This window comes from Chaetodon trifascialis, chromosome 12, assembly GCF_039877785.1.
Source record: "Chaetodon trifascialis isolate fChaTrf1 chromosome 12, fChaTrf1.hap1, whole genome shotgun sequence".
In the NCBI taxonomy this organism is placed as follows: domain Eukaryota; kingdom Metazoa; phylum Chordata; class Actinopteri; order Chaetodontiformes; family Chaetodontidae; genus Chaetodon; species Chaetodon trifascialis.
Window position 1 is genome coordinate 17,038,840 of NC_092067.1, and position 21,104 is coordinate 17,059,943.

At 43.1% G+C, this 21,104-nt stretch overlaps 1 protein-coding gene across 1 annotated transcript; it reads left to right on the forward strand.

Annotated features, from left to right (window-relative positions):
- The first annotated feature begins 643 nt into the window (after window positions 1-643).
- Window positions 644-21,052, forward strand: ptprna (protein tyrosine phosphatase receptor type Na). Its single transcript, XM_070975779.1, has 24 exons — window positions 644-935; window positions 4,273-4,323; window positions 8,456-8,566; window positions 9,623-9,731; window positions 9,822-9,969; window positions 10,671-10,866; window positions 11,280-11,438; window positions 11,562-11,687; window positions 11,933-11,967; window positions 12,055-12,320; window positions 12,583-12,669; window positions 12,852-12,931; window positions 13,089-13,153; window positions 15,113-15,322; window positions 15,690-15,950; window positions 16,055-16,202; window positions 16,555-16,628; window positions 16,915-16,992; window positions 17,239-17,358; window positions 17,917-18,083; window positions 18,895-18,948; window positions 19,101-19,165; window positions 19,810-19,883; window positions 20,036-21,052. Exons 1-24 carry the CDS (start codon window positions 860-862, stop codon window positions 20,105-20,107), a joined length of 2,832 nt encoding a protein of 943 aa, XP_070831880.1. The 5' UTR covers window positions 644-859; the 3' UTR covers window positions 20,108-21,052.
- Window positions 21,053-21,104: the final 52 nt, after the last annotated feature.

Consider the following 21,104-nt stretch of genomic DNA (forward strand, 5'->3'; position numbering starts at 1 on the left):
CTCTTGTCCCCATGCTTCCTTCCTCCCTTCCATTAATCTGATGAGGAGAAACAGTTTAAAATGTCAGCCTGTGCGACACATTTTCGTTTCATCATCAAGTCAACAAACAACAAGTCAGCAGTGTCCATGTCAGATTCAGGAAACTACATCTGAGACGAATCGTCAACATTCCTCCACAGCTGTTAAATGTGAAGTTAAATATGGGCTTGAAACCAGAGTTTATATAAACAACATTGATTTTTATGTACCTGTGCACACCTGCACGCTGCCTGATGGCCGGGAACGATGCCTCTGTCACGTTTTGTGTGCAGGAATGCACGTTTAGGTGCATGGCTGGCATATAAAACTTTTTTCCCTCTTTATTTCTTATAATAAAAACAGGCAAATAAGTGCAAACACACATCAAAGTGCATTTTTAACGTTGTAGTTTGACTCTATAAACTATAAATATACACACACGCTCTTCCAGCCTTCGCTCGTCTCCCCCCGATTGAGACCGTGATGACGCAGCTGCAGGTCCCTCAGTCTCAGAGGGCCCCCTGCTTCTCCACATTGCACGTTATTTCCGCACTTGTGCATCGTGAGTCGATACTACGCTGCGTGTTCGGCCCGTCCCTCCTCCTCCTCCTCCTCCTCCTCCTTCATCATCATCCCCACGCCCCGCCTTTTCGCCGTGAGAAATTACTCCCCCCCTCCATTTATTTATATTTTTTCTTCACATGAGCTCTTCTGGTGCGATGTGAGCTGTCCACGCTGGTGTTTTAACATGACGGGGATTTAAAGGGAGGGAGCAAAGCGAAGGGAGCCCGCATCTTTCTCTCTCCGCATCCCCTCCGCTGGTGCGCGGCATTAGAGGATCATGCAACACTTCCAGCTATGGCGAGCTCTGCTCCTGGTGACCGTGCTGTGCCAGCCGGGAATCTCTGACAAATACGGTAAGGTGATGAGGATGAGGATGAGGATGATGGCACGGTCCTTATCAGAAAACCACGGTTGTATTCCTGTAATATTCCCGCAGGTACATGATGCGTCTAAGTAGCAAATGACTTCATGGTGATCTCACCCGGCTGTAGGATCCCCTGTAGCATCTATCATGGTCATGATACTCCAGCAGAGACTATGTCTGAATTCATTTGAACAGATAAATGTACTTCTGTTTCATTCTCCCAAGATGGACTGACATGAGTTGTGAATTATTTGACACAGGAAGATGGACTCTCAGTGGATAAACGTGGAGAGATGGAGGATGCAAAGAGTGACAGGGCAGATAAAAACTGAGTGTTTTTACGACCCATATCATGCCACCAACACACACCTTATGATATTATTGGCTTTATTATTCGCAGTCTTTTCTACCGCGTGGGAGAAGTAGATAAAAAGTAGAATTATGTTTTAAACATGAAATAAGAGAGGAAAAAGTTATGTCCCCACTGAGCAGAAAAGACTGTGTGTCATCAGAGATAAGCAGCGCTGTTGGTTGCATGTTATCTGTGTTGAATGAAAAAAAAAATAAAGACAACAAGTTGAATAATTTCCTGCATTTTCAAAATCTGTTTACTGATAGTGTCAAGCTCACATTTCACTCACTGCAGCAGAAATGGAAGCGACATTCGCAGAAGTAGCTGTTCTGTTAATGTTATTGACAATGGCACGAACAGTCGTTTCAGCTGGACTGTTGATATTGATTATTGTTAAAGATGAAGACATCTAATTCTTTGTCTTTTTTTAGAGATTGATGTATTGAATGATCATAATTAGTCATTAATGCTATGATGCAACAAGTGAATTGTTACATCCTCTGTTTTACTGCTTTTTTCCTCAAGGTTTTTTAAGGAGGTAAACATTTAATAAAAAAAGATGTTTGTCTGACATGCGGAGGTGGAGATTTGGGAAGTATGGAGAGAATTCAGACTGAGGTTGAGAGGCCAAATGTTATTCTCTTCCTCGGGTTTTTCTGTGACGAAAACAAGCCAGCATGATTTTGTTTCATCAGTAGGTGGCCAACCCCATTTTCTCCAATGCATCCTGTTCCTATTAAGTCATTTTATTTATCTGAGGCATATCTTGTGTGCTTTGTTGCTTCAATTTTATCATGTAAATGCAATAACCCAAATGTGATGCATCAAGCGGCTTAGACATCTAAAGCAGCTCATTGTCAGAGCAAGCTCTGCAAAACTAGAATACTCTTCATTTTATATATAAAAAAAAACTATAAAAACAGCCAAAATTGAACATAAAATGCTTGTAAAATGCTGTTGTTTCTGTAGAGTTTGCCAGTAAAAATCACACATCACAGCAGCATTTAAAAATCCTAACAATGACCAACGGGCAGCGCAGTGGGAAGCCGTTCTGCATGTGCCTGAGATTTCAGCACCATGGAGAGAAACCAGTAACCACTGTCGCTTCCCTTTGTCCATTTATCCTTTTGCACCTCTTTGTTTCCGCCTCTGTTCTTTCACACATACGTCTATCCATCTGTTCATTTGATTAGCCGTCCATCCATACGTCCGACTGGCCATCGTCACACACACAGTGTGATGTTTGTGGTAAAGCTGACGTCTCTGCAGGCAGCCGTTTCCCTAAGGGCGGCTGTCTTGTTGCTATGACAAACACTGTGTAATAGGTCAGGTTTCTCCTAAATTTGCCACCAACATTATGAGATTCATTGCAATGCAACCATAGTGCTGTTGTACCATACTATGCTTCACCTTTTTCCATTTTAAATAAACATCATTGTTCTTATAGGAATAGTTGTTGTTGTTGCTGTTGCTACCAGTCCAACTGTTCGCCTTGGCAGGATCTTGCCACTGGGGACTTTTACCACGAAAGCATGAGAACATCTGGACATTTTCAGCTACTCTCAACAGACTCCTCATGCTTGAAATGTTAACTTCCTCAGTCATTTTTGCATTTACCGAACACAGAGCGTGCAGCTCGATCCAGAAATGGAAACTCGCTTTAAACCCCAGAAAATAAACTAAACATAAAGTGCTTTTACTATTTCTTGCTTTGTTTTAGCTCCACGTTGCTAATGTTGGCCCAACAGTACCAGATGTCCTTCCCTGTATAACCAGTCTGTGTTTGGTGACTAGCACAGGCATTTACGCACAATGTCTTGGCAACATTGCGTTGATGTGCATGACGGTCGGTTACTCAGATACCTCTTGGCTGAGCCACAGTGCAGTCTTATGCGGTGTGTTTTTGTTGGAGCTTGTTTCAGCTACACCTGAAGGTTCGCTTAACTTTCCACGGAGTCAAGAGCCCAAATCTCTGGGAAAATAGGAATTCCGGAAAACCGATTACTTACTAGCCATTAAAATTAAGTTCCAGGTTTGAAAGTGAGAAGTTTGAGCAGTGTGTGTTGGTTTCTGTTCATAAAGAGTAAAAGTGAGTCACTGAAACTGTTGTCAGGCACTGCGTCACTTCAGTCTTATCTGTCCAAGTTTGTTTCATTCAGTTCGTACATCCATCCGCTCTGCCAAACCAGCTCCTCACCTGCTGTCTTTGGCTTTTAATTTGAGACACATCTGTCATTTCCTCACATGCACACATAGATTGTATGCTATTTATTCACAGGCTGTGACATGAAAAAGACACAGACAGAATAATCCATGCATATTGTGCCGTGTTACCTTCCTATCTATCGCCAGCCACCTGCTCCTTCCCACACTGCAAGCCCTCCAAGGTCTTACTCACCACCCTACAACAAGAAGCAGTGCAACAGCTAAAAATGAATCACAAAGCATTGACCAAAATACTAATGACAACACTGTGTTTATGCCCCACGTTTGATTGCAAATTTTGCAAAAAGATATTTGTAGAACCGCTGACAGCCTTTTCAACCTGAAGTACATTTTATCTGCAGCAAAATCGTCGACATGAAAATAAGATGATTTTGTATTTCAGGGTTTTTAAAAGTGCCAGGTTTGATGCTAATTAGTGACTCCGCTTAGGGTGAGGGGGCTTTTAAAATGTCCTTGTGCAATTATACAAAAGGCTTTATAAATGGTAAGTGCATAAGTGGCAAGTGTAGGCTGGCTTTGACAATGGTAGCATTGAAATATAAAAGACAGGATGATGGTTGTGGGGGTTTTTTAATTTTTTATTTTTATTACCACTCTGCAGTACATTTGAGGCTAATTGTAATGAGTAAGCCAGGGCTAAGATCACTGTGCTGTGTTCTCGTTTCAGTCCCCTAAATGTGAGTTTTCGGTGCTGTGAAAGATTTTGCTCTGAGTACCTGTTAGCCGTCTATTTGTCTTTCTACTTCAGGCTGCCTGTTTGAGAGAAAACTGTGCGCGAGGGATCAGTTCTGCTCAGATGGTGAGTACAACACACACACACACACACACACACACACACACACACACACACACACACATACATACAATCAAACATACACACATACAATCAGACATAATCTCTCTTGAACTTGAACATTAAACTTTCAAGATAGAGTAAGTTGTTAATCCTTTCTGTACTTCTACAATATTTTAATTATTAACCCTGCAGCTGGACACACACACACACACACACACACACTCTCTCTCTATATATATATATAGCTGGAAGCATGCCGAGACAAAGACAGTGTATGAAAACATACAAGTCAAGGATTTTTCCCCTCTCAGCCCCATGTGTCTGTCTCTCTCCCTCTCCTTCCCCTCTCCCTTTCCTCGTCTTTATCTAAGCCCCTCCTCCACCCTACTGTCTCCATGGCAACACTGACATCACGGTGAGGTCGACACCCCCACAGTTGTTGTGCTAATACAGCGATGAGTCACTGACACACACTTACGCACTTCTCTGTGGAAATTGCACTTACGCACACACGCTCAGCCATCGGACAGAATACAAAATGGATCGGCGTACTTGCCTCTCAGGGGCAGACGCAGGGCTCTATTTATGCACAGCTGAGGGTCTGAGGGCAAGGGGAAACAATATATGGTGTTACGACTGCTCGAAGGTCTTCAGTCTGATTGGCTGAAATGAGTTCTTGGTCTTTCTGTCTGTCTCGTCAAGAACCTGAAAAGCAAAATCGGCTGTAAACTGTAAATCTGCATGTTTGTTCGACACCAACAAACACGAGTTGACCTGATTTCTCAGCTCGTGTAAGGTAAATATAAAAGGCCACACAGAGCAGTTTCCATAAACACATGCAGGCCTCCCACTGACAAGCACTTAAAGAATAACTGTTGAGTTTCAATAAAGCGGTTACGGAGGAAAGTGAAGCAATGCCATCTCATCCAAATGACGTATATCTTTCTGCATTCAGTGTGATCCCCTTGAACCAAGTGTTGCACTGTACAATGCATCACTGTGACTGTCTGTAAGTTAATGTGTTCACCTGTTGGATGACACATTTGATGTTCAAATCAAAGACGTTATAAAAAATTCTAATACTGGTAGAATATTTGCTAAATTATTCTAAAAAAAAAAAACCCTCTCACAGATAACATGGACAAGCTATGTTGTTTATCTTTTCAGATGCAAATGCAGTACTTATGTATCAGGTATTCATCTTACCACTGCATTAATTTAACTTTTTTTTTTTTGAAGCAGGCTGTTGTTTGCTGACATAGCAGGAGCAGGATCACTTTCATCTCTCTGTGTTCAGCGATGCAGAGAGCGATCTGTTACAGGAGGCAGCCTCTGCCAGAAAAGAAGGACCACATCGAGCTCAGCTTAAAAAATGAAAGCATCTTTGAAGCGAACTGAACAAAATTATTTCATTTGGAAAAGTCATTTCCGCTTCTGCATCACTAATGACTAATGCCAGCTTATTTAACAGTGTCCTGTAAGGTTTCTCGCAGCACTGTGTCCACAATCATCCTTTGTGGAATAATTGGTCTGAAATGTCCAATGGTGTCTTCTATCGCTGCAGCCTGTTTCCCAACTTCAAGCTTTCTTGTATTTAAAGTTCCTTTTCTTTCTGGCAGCCTGCTGCCTGCCACTGGCGATAGGGAAGATCAATTGTGTCCTGTGTGCCTTGGTGTGGAAGGCACAGCATCTTTTAAGAGCTCACAGCAGTTGGTTATTTGTGTCTGTGACAGGATGTGTGGCCGGCCCTCTGGCAGGCAGATTAGAGGGTTTGCAGTTCGTCACTCACAGTGTCTATGCATTTGGTAGGAGTAGTGGAGTGTGCAGGTGCTGGCTTGGGGGCTCTTCCCCTGTTCTCATCCCCCTTAAAGAGGGGGAGGTTTGTGGGACTGTGCAGGGTCAACCAGGGTCTGCCGGTCTGACCATGTCCTTCTCCCGGAGGACGAGCTTGTGCTCATGTTGTTGATGTTGCTGCAGTCATCTCCCCTGTCAGTGTGTAGAATGAAACAGAGCAAGGTCATACACTGCCGCCTGAGCTCTGTTCGAGCAGGTGTAGCACCCTGATTTTGTCAACCCGCTGCTCCTTGAGGTGCTGACTCGGTGGATAACAGGTCGATGCACAACAGGCACCTGGACGGCCCACACTGCAAAGTTTGGTGGGTTTGTCGTGATTGGCCACAGCAGCACATGCAGATTTTAGCGAGCAAGCCGATGAGATCATCAGAGGGCTTGTGCTTATACACGTGTTCAAACCACTAGATGATTCCTTGGCCTGAATATAAAAATCATTTATGCTGCAAAATCTTTTCTATCTTTTGATTTCGCAATAAAAACTTGAGGATTTGAAATGCTGGATGTGTTCAGGTCAGTTTAAATGATATAATTTGAGCCAAACATTATATTATTTTCTTTTACATTTAGAAGCTTTCCCTCTCTGACGCTGAATACTACTGTAGGTTCCCTGCACAAAAAATGAAATCTGCAAAAATAACCCCAGCTCTAGAAATAGTCCCAATCCAATCAAGCCATGCAGTTTGCTGTCTCTCCCCCATTCATCTTCCATTCCTCCCCCTCATGTCCCTTCTCTCTCTCTCTGTCATCCATCAGTTCACCACCAGGAATAAAAGCTAATGTATCAGTCATCTCTATCAGTGTAATTCACTGCCAAGATACAGTATCCTGTGTCTTATCACATCATCAATGTCAGTAATCGGGTGGTGGGAACATACATATGTCATGTATTTATGTATGTATGTATGTATGAATGTATTTCTTGTCACACTAAGGAGTAACGTATACGTAATAACACCAACACAAGGCTAACACATTTACCTGATTTACCCGGAGTTAACTCTGCAAAACACATCAGTCTACCTGCTCTTCAATACAGTGGTGAAGAACAAGCTGAATTGCTTCCTATAGCATTTGTGGCTATATAAACACATTAATCCTCTCTAATCTGTTCACAGTTCACCGTTCCACTGTAGCAGGTTGGGTTGTGAGATTTAGCCGGTGTAGTGAAAGACTGCAGTGACTCATCAGTGCGCCAGATAATACTGTCTGCTCTGCTTTATCTTTATTCCCATCACATCTGAGTCTGACAGTCTTTTTCTTGAGAAATATCTTCACTTTCAGACATTTCAAAGTGAAAAGACAGTATTAATGTTTGATTTGTGATTTTTGCCCCATGATGAGAGACTTTGTGGTGGTCCTGACCCTTTTCTGTCTGATGCTGAAGGGATGAACACTTGTACACCTCACTGCATTGATATCGGCCTACAGCAAGAGCAAATCGTATGAAGCTTAGGATGATGCATCAGCTTGTTTCTAGCTGAAGAGCGACTGTATGAAATCCTGTGCACTAAAGTTGACATAATGCACAGAACTGGCACATTTCTTCATGCACGTAGATGCTAAAGAACTGAATTGATGATGACTATGATACGATCGTGACGTGAGAACAGTTCACACAAAAAGTAATACTGAGCCAGTCCTATTATTATTTCTGTTGCCATGAGGCTGCCTGCAGGTTAGCAGCTATTTCAAAGGAACATTTTTGTAAAGCACACAGTGATGGTGGCAGAACCTCATCAAAAGGAAAATGACAAGCAGTATAAGTGTGTGGGCTGCACTTCAAAACTATGACTCACTGCTGTGGGCTAGTGAGGTGTGGGCTACCATAAGAATTATGGGTATTACAATGTACTGGACTGTACCTCAAGGGCAGCTCATTGAAATTCTTGTGGTAAAGTGAATACAGATTTAGCTAAAAATCAAAGGAAATAAAAACTTTAATTGATGCCTTGTTAAATTTCTCACAGACCGTATTCTCTGTGAGCCTCTTTCACTGCAGGCACTTTGATTTGTCATAGTAGAGAAAGCACAGGCGTTACTAAAAACATTAACAATGGCTCAGATCTATTCAAGTGTCCCACTAGCTGAATGGAATTCAGCCATCATTAATTGTATTATTCACACCTGTGTCTTCCGTCTGAGGCTTGTCATATATTGGCTTATTGTCTGCTGGACTTTAGGCCAGGAGTCACATTAGAAAGAAATCTCATGAAGCTATGTTCACAAAACAAGGGTTAAAAAAAATGTTCTCTGTGTGTGTCTGTGTTTGTGTTCGTTCCAGACGGGCTGTTTGGTCAATGTCGTAGCTCCAAGCAAGACCAGGTCCAGTACCAGGTGTCAGTTCCTGTCCTGAAGAGGATGCAGGAAGTCCTGAAACAGCTCATGCTACAAGGTGAGCTAGCTAATACAGATCCTCACTAGCATTCTTTACAAAGATAAAACTGTTATGAGTGAATACCTCTTTGATTGTAAATCAGTGAAATTCAAAGACTTAGACAGTGTGAATGATTTAAACAGTTTTTATATGAATTCAATTGGCCTTGCATTTTATTTGCATTATTGTACCTTGAATTTAAATTTCAGTCTGTGCTAGCATGGTCCACAACTAGCATGTAACATGGTCTACTGCTAGCATGTAGCATGGTCTACAGCCGTGCTAGCAGCCCTGTGAGGGTACTTTTTTGCTAAATGCTAACATCAGCATGCTAACATGCTCGAAATTCTAATGCTAACATGCTGACTAGCAGGTATAACGTTTACCATGATCTTACTTTAGCATGTTGGCTTGGTAATGTTTGTGAATTAGCTTTAAGCACATAGCACTAGCAATAGTATTAACTTATACACCAAAGTATTGGATAAACTAAAAAACTGTCCAGATGGTGGCGCTAGAGTGAGACTCAGTGGATTACCAAAGATAATACAGTTCATCCTATCAATCTATCTACGAATGCTCTGCTTGAAGAGCTCAGGACTGCGCACGGTCTCTTTAGCTTGATGAAACTTCTTAAACACCTTTCCTTAAACACCTGAACGTCTTTGTGTCACTTTCTGTTGGCACTCTGGGTCGAGAAAAATGCTTTAGAAATATAATTATAGAATAGAATGATTGCTGTTATTACTATTATGCAGTTAGCAGGGCCTAAAAAATGTTACATTTCTGTCCTGACCTTGTATTTGAGTACCTGTATCGTCATATAGAAGTTCGTTTGGTCATGTCCGTAACTAGTAACCACTGTGCTGCACTTATGGACACTTTATGAATACAGGCAGAAATCCATTCATAATGCAAGCACTTCAACACATCTCCAATCAGAAACTGTATTGATTTTAGACTGTTTTTTCTCACTTCCTCATACATGCCTTTGTCTTACACTCTCACTCCCAGCATCTGTGGCTTTCTTTAATTGCTGTGTGCATGTGTGGGTGCGCGTGTGTGTGTGAGTAGGTCTTTCCTGGCAAGATGACATCACACAGTATATTTTGTCAAAGGAGCTGAAGAGAGTTCCCCATACCACCCAGCCCTCTAAGCCCAACTCCTCTTCTCATTCATCTCAGTAAGCACCGTCCTATTCCTTTATCCTTCCCTCCTTTTGACCCTTCAGTGTGTATTCTAATCCTCTCTTTGTTTCTCTCTGGGTTGCCAGGTCCAAACAGCACATTCCCCATCACCACAGTTCTAAGTCGGTGTCCACACCTAGTGGTGGCAACTACGTGGACTACATGATTGTTGAGCCTCCTCAGTCCCCACTACGCATGCAGACGGCCTCCATGGACCCATACACATACCACCAGGTACACACACACACACACACACACACACACACACACACACACACACACACACACACTATCATCCAAAAGCAGGTGTGTGTCAACTTCAAAACCAGCCCCAGGTATAAACAAAACAATAATTCACACACCCAAATCCCAACTCGTACAACTCTGGTACATCACAATCTAACACTAAAAGCTGGGATGCTGTGTGAAACAAAAATAAAAACAGAATGTAATCATTTGCCAACGGACTGTGTTTAACGATAACAGTTTTCTGAAGTGTTCCTGAGAGTGCAGAGTAATCAGTATTGTGCACGAATTCACTAAAAGAGCATATTTGTTCACAATGTCATGATTATTTGGAGATTTATGATCAAATCAGTGCAGAAATCTCACATTTTTATGCAAATGGTATGTATTGTATGTTTGCAAACGACACAATATCAGCAAAAAATCATTCCACAGCTTTCCCAGTCTTGTGTTGCGCCTGTCCCAGCTTGTTTGAAACATGTCAGAATAAGCATATATTTACAAAAATCAATGGAACTTATGAGGTCAAACATAGAATATATTGTCTTTGTACTGTTTTCAGTTGAGTATGTGTCAAAAAGGATTAGCAAATAATCACAATTGTCATCATTATTTAAAAGAAATCAAATCTTAAATGTCACACATGAGGGCACACAGTACTAAATCAGCCCAATATCTCTTAATTCCAGCATAGGTACCAAGATGATGTAGAGAGATCACTCATCGGGGCAGGAGGCGGTTATGTCCGCCCCTCTTCAAGGTCCCAGGCCAATCAGAGAGAGCGAGAGCGTGACAGACAGCTGCTACAGGAAGCCTTGTCTCTCTACCTGGCATCTGCACAGCCTTCTTATCGCCACCGAGGGGCTGCTTCCATGGCTCCTGCAGGTGAACAGGATTTTAATATTTCCGAAATGAGTATCAGACAGAAAAATACAGTAAAAACGGAATTGGAATTTCCCCTCGCAGGACTAATATTCAATTGAAATACTCACAACTTTTCAAACAGGCTTTTACTAAGCTATTTCTTAAAGGTCCAGCATTTACGATTTAGTGCATCTGTTGATAGAAATGGAATATAGTATTTTTAAGTCTGTTTTTATTGGTGTATGATCACCAGAAAAAAAGAAGTGTGTTTTTTGTTATCTTAGAATGAGGGGAGGGTCAGGTGAGAGGTAGTCAGTGTGTTGCAATCTGCAACTTCACCACTAGATGCCACTAAATCCCACACACTGGACTTTTAAGGAGCTGGATAGATTATAACCAAATAGTTCTGCTTGCCATCATAACCTATTATGCAGGTCTGCCTTATTATGAGGACTTGGAACTGGAGATACCAGTGGACTATGTGGAAGACTACACCCTGGAGGAGAGACTCGGTACTGCTGGCAGACAACAGCCACAGCTGCAGAATAAAAAAGTTCCTCAGGACTTCAGTACTCTGTCTGGAAATGGAAATGGTGGGGAAAATGAATTTAAACTCAATTTAGATGATGTCTTACACCAACCGATTTCCGCTATTTCAGAACATCCCTCCAATTTCTACACTACAAGATAACGCTAACTCTGCTATCCCGTGCTAGATGGCCTGCTCCAGAGGATGTCAGGAGTCCTGCAGAGGTACGGAGTCAACCCCAGAGAGCTCAGTCAAGAGCAGCTCTACAAGCTAGCCCTCATTCTGCAACTGCTGCAAGCCCAAGACAAGACAGGTACGGTCACCTGTGTTCTGTTCAGGCAATGTTCAGTCAAACCAACCAAACCCGTGTGGTGATACATGCTTTTCTCAGGGATAAAAGAGGGCATTTGTCTCTTGTCATTTAGATCTGCACTAAAATCTCAGACATATCCAAAACAGATAAAAAGATCATCTTGATAGCTAACACTTGAGTAAATTGAATTAAACTGTGTGCTACTGTGGTATTTGTTGAAAACATCAGTTTGTCTCTTGTGACAGATCCGACCGAGAAAGACCTCATCACCCTCAAGGAGGTATGTCAGCATCCACTGTCAGCAGTGTGCACAAGCAGCAATCATTTATTTTTTATCACTGACACGTCTTCTATCATTCCCATATAGATGCAGCTGTTAAAAACAGACAGTGTGTCCCATAAGCCTGAGAAGCCAGCCCCAGTCCCCAGCCCCCCCGATGCCCCTCCTGCCCCCTCCTCCGCCTCAGTCCCAGCCACACCTCCGGCCAAGAGCGCCAGCCTCCCCGAGTCTTTGTCCCAGCCTCCACAGGCCGCTCCTGCTGAAGCTGGACAAGGCTCGAAGGAGCAAGGACCACCAGTGGTTGAGGGTACAGGAGCCAAGGAGGAGTATGGGTACATTGTCACCAACCAGAGGTCAGCACTGGATCAAATTCTGCTTTCAGCTTTTCTGTTTATGACAAATAAATTGCTAAGACATGAAGCACATCTCTACTTGTGCAGGCAATAATTATCCTCAGGAAACATCTGCTTCACTTTTGAGTGTGTTGAACAAATGCCATCAAGCCAAAGGCTGTTATGAAATCCCTAAATATCATATTAATGCCAGTGAAGAGCAGTAAATAGGACATTTATTAAACATGTTTACAAAGAGGATAATGATGTTTTTCTTTCATAGTCCTCTGAGTTTGTATGATGGAGTGAAGCTGCTGGAGCTGCTGGCTGATAAGATACACCTGACGACCAGCAGCTTCATCAACATCAGGTAACACCGCCATTATGTGTGTGTCAGTGCACGAGGGAGTTGTAAATTTTACTACTTCAGTCTAAACAGTGTGTGTGTGTGTGTGTGTGTGTGTGTGTGTGTGTGTGTGTGTGTGTGTGTGTGTGTGTGTGTGTGTGTGTGTGTGTGTGTGTGTGTGTGTGTGTGTGTGTGTCTGTTGCCAGTGTGGTGGGTCCTGCGCTGACGTTTCGTATCCGTCAGAATGAACACAACATGACGGCTGCAGAGGTGGCTGCTAAAGCTGGTGAGGCTCAGAAACACACACACACACACACACACACACACACACACACACACACGCTAACATGAAGTGAAATGTATGTGGGCGCGTTTCACTGTCTCTCACCATTTTTCCTCAAATAACGTTTCAGCAAATGTTTGTTGTTTTTTCAACCCACCAGTATCTGAAAAGAACTTCCTGGAGTCTGAGACAGGCCTGAAGATTGTACAGACTGGCGTGGGAGAGGTACTTCATACACACACACACACACACACACACACACACACACACACACACACACAGATGCACACACACACGATACACACTTACCCTTTGTGGGAAAATTTCCTTTGTAACTCCTGTCAGTAACATATGGAGCTGTTGTCAAGGTAACTGAGATGTAATCTCTGCGCTGTATTCTTGACCATTTTCACCTAAATCTGTTCATTCATGGACTCTAGCTCGACAGATTATCTTTACTGTGCTTTTCCTTTGTATCTCTCTCCTGGATTACTTTGTATGTGGATGTCTTTTGTAGTTACACAGTGGCTTGAGTCTGTATATTCAATGGTAAACACATGAGGGCGCATGTAATATGAAAATGTAAAATGTAATCGCCAAAAATGGTTGTGTTTCTAAGTTTAATACACAGCTTTTAGTGACTCAACTCAAATATTTTATATCAAAATCAGTCAATACATTAACTTCCCCTGCTGGCTTCATCATCAGATACCATCAAACACAGGTTTTGATGCAGAAAATTAGCTCAGCATTTTGTAAGAAAAATGACTCTGTGAGCACAAGCGCCGTACAGCTCAGCGTGTGTGGGGTGTTAGTCTGTTTGTGTAAACCCCCGTAGACTGTGTGCCACCTGGAGGGCGAGTGGCCAGAACAAATCAGCAAGCCGACACCTCATAACAACCAGTATTTCACTTGTTGCCATGGTGCCTCATCTCATCCACCCCCCCACTGTGGCTCCTAGATCCCAGGTGCTATGGCAACAGTCACAGATGTCATTAACCTCATTACTTTCTGTTCACACAAACAGCCTGAATCCTGGCCTCAGAATCACCACCTGCATCTCATTTAGTCTGAATATCAGGATAATGCACCGATTGAATTCAGTGTGTGTGTGTGTGTGTGTGTGTGTGTGTGTGTGTGTGTGTGTGTGTGTGTGTGTGTGTGTGTGTGTGTGCATGCTCCTGATGTTATCTCAGAGATGAGAGACATCACCCATAGTGACTGTGTGTTCTCATTAGCATTGCTTATCAATTCTGGTTATTTCGCTTAGAAATATCCTGTTTTTTCTGCTTAATTCAGTTAATTTAGATCGAGAAAAATGAGTGCATGATATGTAGATTTAAAAAATACTCGGGATGAAATCACGTGGCCCCCAGATACTGATTTAAGTGTTTGATTTAAAATGAAATTAAGAGTGAGCAAAAAAAAAAGAATTTAATCAAAAAAGTATCATGAATTAACGATACTTCAGGTTAAGAAAAGGGTAGTGATACTCAGAAGAAGTCGTGATACCAAAGCTGGAGGAAAGCATATCCTCTAACTTCACCATATAGAATCATTATTTCTCATTATTTCTGGCAGAAGCCTCGATACACACATGCCTTATCTGTGCTGCACTCTGTGCTTTCCAGTGATTTTCTCCAAATCGATGACGTATCAAGAACCAGTGTCTTTTGTTTGGCAAATGCTGATGATGCTGTAGCAGTTCTAGTTTTCACTAAATGGTCATGTGATTAAAGTTAAGACAAAACAAAAGCAGTTTTGCAAATGGGGCTCTGAATTCAGTTGCACTGGACAGTGGAGAGAAACCAGAAAAGCAGGTGAGGAAGAGGTGGGATGACACGCTGTGGCCACAGATCACTGATCTCCACGGAGCTGCTGGTGAATACACTCAGACCTCTGTCTTTAAAACTCAACGTCCGCTCCTCACTGAGCACGCCTTGCTGTCACGTATCGTTACGTAGAAACAAACGTGTAGTTAAAATGAAGTGCTTGACCTTTTGAATTCCAGTGGTGAGAGCGCATTCCCCCGGGTAGCTTAGCTTAGGTGCACAACTCTCAAAAGACAAGATGTGCATGTCAACAAGTGGAGGTAGCACTGAGGTGAGATGATATGTGTTTTCTTTGTGTTCCCTCTCCCCTGCCCTTATCTTACTCGCCTCTCTTATGACGTCTTTTTCCCAGAGGACAGATGCGCGGGGTCTCCCTCAGGTGGCCAGGATTTCCGAGGGCTCCAGTGGGACAGTCATCACGCTTGTTTCCATGGCGGTCGTGGGAGGCGTGCTGGTATTGGCCATGGCCGTGGCTTGTCTCAGGCACTACACTCAGCAAGTGGCCAATGGCAAGCTTGGCCTGGGGCCAGAGGGAGGAGCCGAAACACACTTTGACTACCAGGTAAGGCAGGGGATTCAGGACAGAGACAAGGCCATTTTATATAATTTCCGGGTGGTTTTTGTTTGTTTGTTTTCACATTGGTCACATTTTTGTGTATTTGGTTGTATTTGAGAGTTTTTTATTAGAATTGATAGTTATTGGGTGAAAAAATATGATATATCTTGATCAATTGACTGCTTTTTGGGAGTAGTTGAACTAAAATGCAGCACGTGAATCCCTTATTTAGTCCACAGTGTATACAATGACTGATTATTCAGTTAATCAATATCGATATGAATGTGCAGTTGCAGCCCTGTTGCAGCCCTCTTATCAATTAATTACCTTCTTTCCACCGCTCCACCACTCCCTCTCCTTCCTTTCCATTCAGGAGCTATGTCGGCAGCACATGGCGTCCAAATCCTCCCTGTGCCGCCAGGACTGCGTGGCCGGCGGGAGCATGGCGGGGTCCGCCATAGCCACAGGTGCGGGCGGTCGACGGGGTACGGACACGTCCCGCGTCAGCAGCGTTTCCTCCCAGTTCAGCGACGGTCCCCAGCACAGCCCGTCCTCCACCCACAGCTCCACCCCGTCCTGGAGCGAAGAGCCAGCCCAGTCTAACATGGACATCTCTACTGGTCACATGATACTGGTGAGAAAACGTGCTTCCTGATGCAGCAAAGGAATATCCTGCTGTAGAAGGCATCCGTTTCCTTGTTAAGCAGATATTAAGCTCCTGTGTCATCTGTCCGTCAGGCGTATATGGAGGATCACCTGCGTAATAAGGACCGCCTTCAGAAGGAGTGGGAGGCTTTGTGCTCCTACCAGGCTGATCCCAGTTCAGTCGCTGTGGCTCAACTACCAGGCAACATGGACAAAAACAGACACGCTGAATCGCTCCCATGTTAGTTCATCAACGTGTCATTTCTGTCTGTCTCTGTCAAGGTGTCATTTATACAATGTAACTAAGTACATGCACTCAAGTACTGTAATGAAGTACAATTTTGACATACTTGTGCTTTACCTGAGTATTTTTCATGTCATGCTACTTTATACTTCTACTCCGTTATATTTCAGACAGACACTCAAAGTTACCAGTTACTTTTTACATAAATGAATATGTTTCTGTGCTATGATGCAGTACTATAATACTGATTTGCCCTGAAGTCTACAAAGTATCTAAAAGACTAAAGAGACTGCAGTGATTTCTTTCATTCATTCAGTGACTCATTGTTGGCATCTGTTTTCTTTTACAGACGACCACTCTCGAGTGAAGCTGAAGTCTGAAGTAAACGCTAATAAACAAGACTACATCAACGCCAGCGTCATTGTAAGCACCCTCAAATGATCCAAAACATTCACAGTATGCGATGTGTATTTAACACAATGCGCAGATTCAGCAATAAAATCAATAAACTGGGAATATTTTCCGATTTGAATATGTCTTCCAGTCACATCCTGTGTCTTCAGTCTGCAGGGCCAAAGCCAGTGCTAAAGCCTTCCTCTGCATCAGAATATGGAGACTTTAAAATTCAGCACAGTGAGCTTTCTCCGTATCTGTTTTGGAATAAATCCTAAGAGACTCTCCTCTCTTTCTTCTCATTTTCATCCCATAGTTTGACCATGACCCTCGCCAGCCAGCTTATATCGCCACACAGGGACCGCTGGCTCACACTGTCGCTGATTTCTGGCAGGTCGGTACAATCCTCGTCTCTTTTTCTCTCCCTTACTCCCAACGTGTGGATTAACTTGCCGTTAAGCGACAAATTAAAACAATGTCAGCCACTGGGCCATTCAGTCTGCCTTGTTTCTTACAGATGTCACAGATTTATTTTATGTTACAGTCAGGTGTGTGAATACATCCGTGTGTGTGTGTGTGTGTGTGTGTGTGTGTGTGTGTGTGTGTGTGTGTGTGTGTGTGTGTTCTCTCTAACACACAGATGGTGTGGGAGAACGGCTGCACGGTGATAGTGATGATGACAGCTCTGGTGGAGGACGGAGAGAAACAGTGCGAGCGATACTGGCCTGATGAAGGCTCATCACTCTACCACATCTACGAGGTTCATTTCCTGTTGTCACTCACAACCTTTAATTTCACATATGGCTCGGAATCTTTTTATGATGCTTTTCCAGTAATAAACCCCCAGTGTAATAAGTCAAGCTTGTCCAAATCATACCTGCTGTCATAATAGAGTTGTTCAAAACACATATGTACAAAGGGAAGAGTCATCCAAGATAAATCTCAGAAATAAAGTCAGAACTCTGAAACTAAAGACAGAATTATAAATTATAAATTATAAATTATAAATTATAAATTATAAATTATAAATTATAAATTATAAATCCTAATTCTAATTTAAGGACAATAAAGGTAAAAAAAAATCCTGTGAGTTTTCTTATTTTCCAAATGCATTTTTTTTTTACCCAGTTGGACCTTTCTGTCTTTTAGATGTGCATGCCAAATCATTTTGGGATAACTGGTGTTATTTTGTACCATGCGATCAGAGCTGCTTCATTACAGACAGGTTACAAATCTCCACGTGCCGACTAAAATAAATTGATTTCCCTGCCGCCCCTCCCGCTCCGTCTGTCCCTGTCTGTCTCTTGGTGTCCGTCAGGTGAACCTGGTGTCAGAGCACATCTGGTGTAAGGACTTCCTGGTGCGTAGCTTCTATCTGAAGAACGTCCAGACGCAGGAGACCAGAACCCTGACGCAGTTCCACCTGCTGAGCTGGCCGGCTGACGGCATCCCCACCTCCACGCGACCGCTGCTCGACTTCCGCAGGTACGCAACTACAACCTGTGGTTTCAACAGGTGTCACAAGATTCAGTAGTTTTTAATGAATAAACGCAAAATGGAGCGAGCAGGTGGCCATGTTGCTGTCGTCACACATCAGACACGTCAGTGGGTTTGAATCGACCTCATCGCCTTCATCACATCCATCATTTTCTCTGTTTCTCCGTCATTCTGCATCAGTCAAATCAGACCCCTACGCCGCACATGTCATCCCCTCCCCATCATCTCTAGCTCTGTCTCTCTCCCTCTCTCCCAGTGTGCAGGTTGATAGGTTTGTATTTTAACATCTCCCAGTGTCATTTTTGTGGTTTGCAGCTAGTACTCTGGCTCCAGTTGCATAGTCACAAAAATGAGCATTGGCAGGTGTGACTGGCTACTGCAAGAGGGACAGTGAATCTGTGGCTTCCTCCTCACCTCCTTTCCTGTTTTACCATCTCGCTGTCCTCCACCACCTCATGCAGTTCCTATTTTACTCCATCCTGACGCTCTTCATCTCATTCCTAATCTTACTGTTTTCATCTCTCATTGATGTATGTCTTTCCATATTTTTCTCTTCCTACTTTGTCACTTCCTGCTTTCTTCTCATCCGACAAGTTCTTGCAGAAGAGACATTAATAGCTGTGTCTGCGTTTATTAATGTCTTGATGACTGACAGCAGGTCGTTTATGTATATTCACTGAACATGTGATCAAGGTTAGCAGCGATTTCAAACTTTGTGATGAATCATTCGCAATAAAGCCTTTTTTTCTGTTCTTTGTTCTCCTTTCTTTCTCTGCTGTCTCTTGTTCCTGCTTTTCAGGAAGGTGAATAAATGCTACAGAGGTCGTTCCTGTCCAATCATCGTTCACTGCAGGTAAAGAAATAAATACGAAGTCCAGCGAGTATCGGGTTTCTGTGAAATGCCGTAATTTGTGGACACATATAATATGACCAACATGTGTTTGGAAAGCAGAAGACTTCACATGTGCATTCACAGTTTACTGTCTGTCTCTGTCGCTCCCACAGTGACGGCACTAGCAGGACTGGCACATACATCCTCATTGACATGGTGCTGAACCGTATGGCCAAGGGTGAGTCACACACTCACACACACAAATCTATTTAGATCACTTTTTAGTTTGGACACTTACCATAACGACTGTTTGCCAAACCTTAACCAGTGACCCAAAAATCAGCTGTCTAATTGGGGACACTGCACCAGCTGTCCCCAGTTAACTGGTCTTCAGTCCTAAATGTGTCCTCAAAAGTAGGTCATACCCACACACACTGATACATACACAGGGTGTAATTCACTACCGAGACATTTTGGCATGGAGTCCATCCAAGATAAGCAAAAGGGCAAAGGAACCTTCTGGAAAGTCGACATTTTGGGCCGAGGGTGGAATTAAGTTTGTTAGTTTGACCTCGATGTGAATGCTGATGTGTTACTGACCGCGGACAGCAGAGGGAGCTATTGTTACAATGCAGATAAGTAATTCTGCTGTGACATTTGAATTATCGTTCCACACTATGCACAAATTCATGCATCATTTATGGGGGCTGCTCTGCAAAGTAGCTTTAATATGTAAAGCTAACATCAACAGGATGACATGAAAGTTGTTCTTCTTGTCATCAGGATAACTTTGTAGTCCTGCTTTGCTTAACATTGCCTGTTTACGCTGTGATGATACATATAACGCTGAATTGTGGTCTTTTCATTTATCATGTTTGTTAGGAGTGAAGGAGATCGACATCGCAGCCTCACTGGAGCACATCAGAGACCAGAGGCCCGGCCTGGTCCGCACCAAGGTACCATTACTCTGTGCTGTTTACACTAGTTGACTACTTTAAAGGCGCACGTCCATTATAATCCAACTGTCTCCCTCGGTCCTATCTCCAACCATCCTCCTCACACTCTCTCTCTTCCATTTGCCTCCCTCTATCCTGCTCACCCTCATCAGGACCAGTTTGAGTTCGCGCTGACAGCAGTCGCCGAGGAGGTGAACGCCATCTTGAAAGCGCTGCCACAGTGAGCTGCGGCAGCTGAGGACAGAGCGAGGACGGGCATACAGAAATAAATACTCATGAGGACACACTTGTACGATGCAGTCATGTATGTCTGGCCATCACTGTAAATAAGAATTTGCTCTCCCACACCAGGAGCAGCTACTGCTCTTGTTTTCAGCATGCAGTACTTCACCATGTGCTCATTATTTGGGTTCTTAAAAATATTTGGGACTTCATTTTATGAAAAGAGCATTAAATGATTTTGGCCGGGGTGAAGATGGCACTAATTTGATCTGTCTTTACTCTCTGAGCTTTCTCCCAAATCGAGGCCAAACTTGGATCCTGTATACTGTGCCTGTGTGAATCCACATGAAACGTTTGAGTCTGACAGGACAGGACACACTTCCGTCGGTGGGTGAAGTGACATAATATTGAAATGTAACATCGTTTTCCCATCTTACTCCCCTCCAAGTCCATCTTTGCCACATCAACCCTTTTACTGGACACGATGGCCTGAAATGATCAATCAACATCAACAGATGATTTACCAAAAACAGAGGTTTGATTTGTTCTGTTCTTCTGCGCTGGTGCACAGAAAGGTTTCATTTTAACTGAGCGTGGTGTCACGTGTCCTCCATGTGCTACTGTCTAGTGTGTGTTGATTTCCAACAATTTTTTATTTGTGAGGCTTGTCTCTGCCTTGACAACACGATTGTTTGCTCTCAGCACTCGTCCCTTTGTAGCGGATTCTGTACATCGACCACAAAGTACACAGCGCCTTCTCCCTCCTTCTCCGCACTCAGAGTAACTTTGTTTGGGTTCTTTTCTCGTCTTGCTCAGTGTACGGCCTTGTGATTAATGTAAATAATTCACCCTGATGATTGTGTTTATTTCATGTAGCAGACAGATAGAAAATATCTATAAAAATGTATTTTTGACTTGACCTGAATAAATCTGTGACGTGATGCAGCAAAAAAAAGCAGATTTTTGAGTGCTGATTCATTTAACTGCTGTCTACTGCTT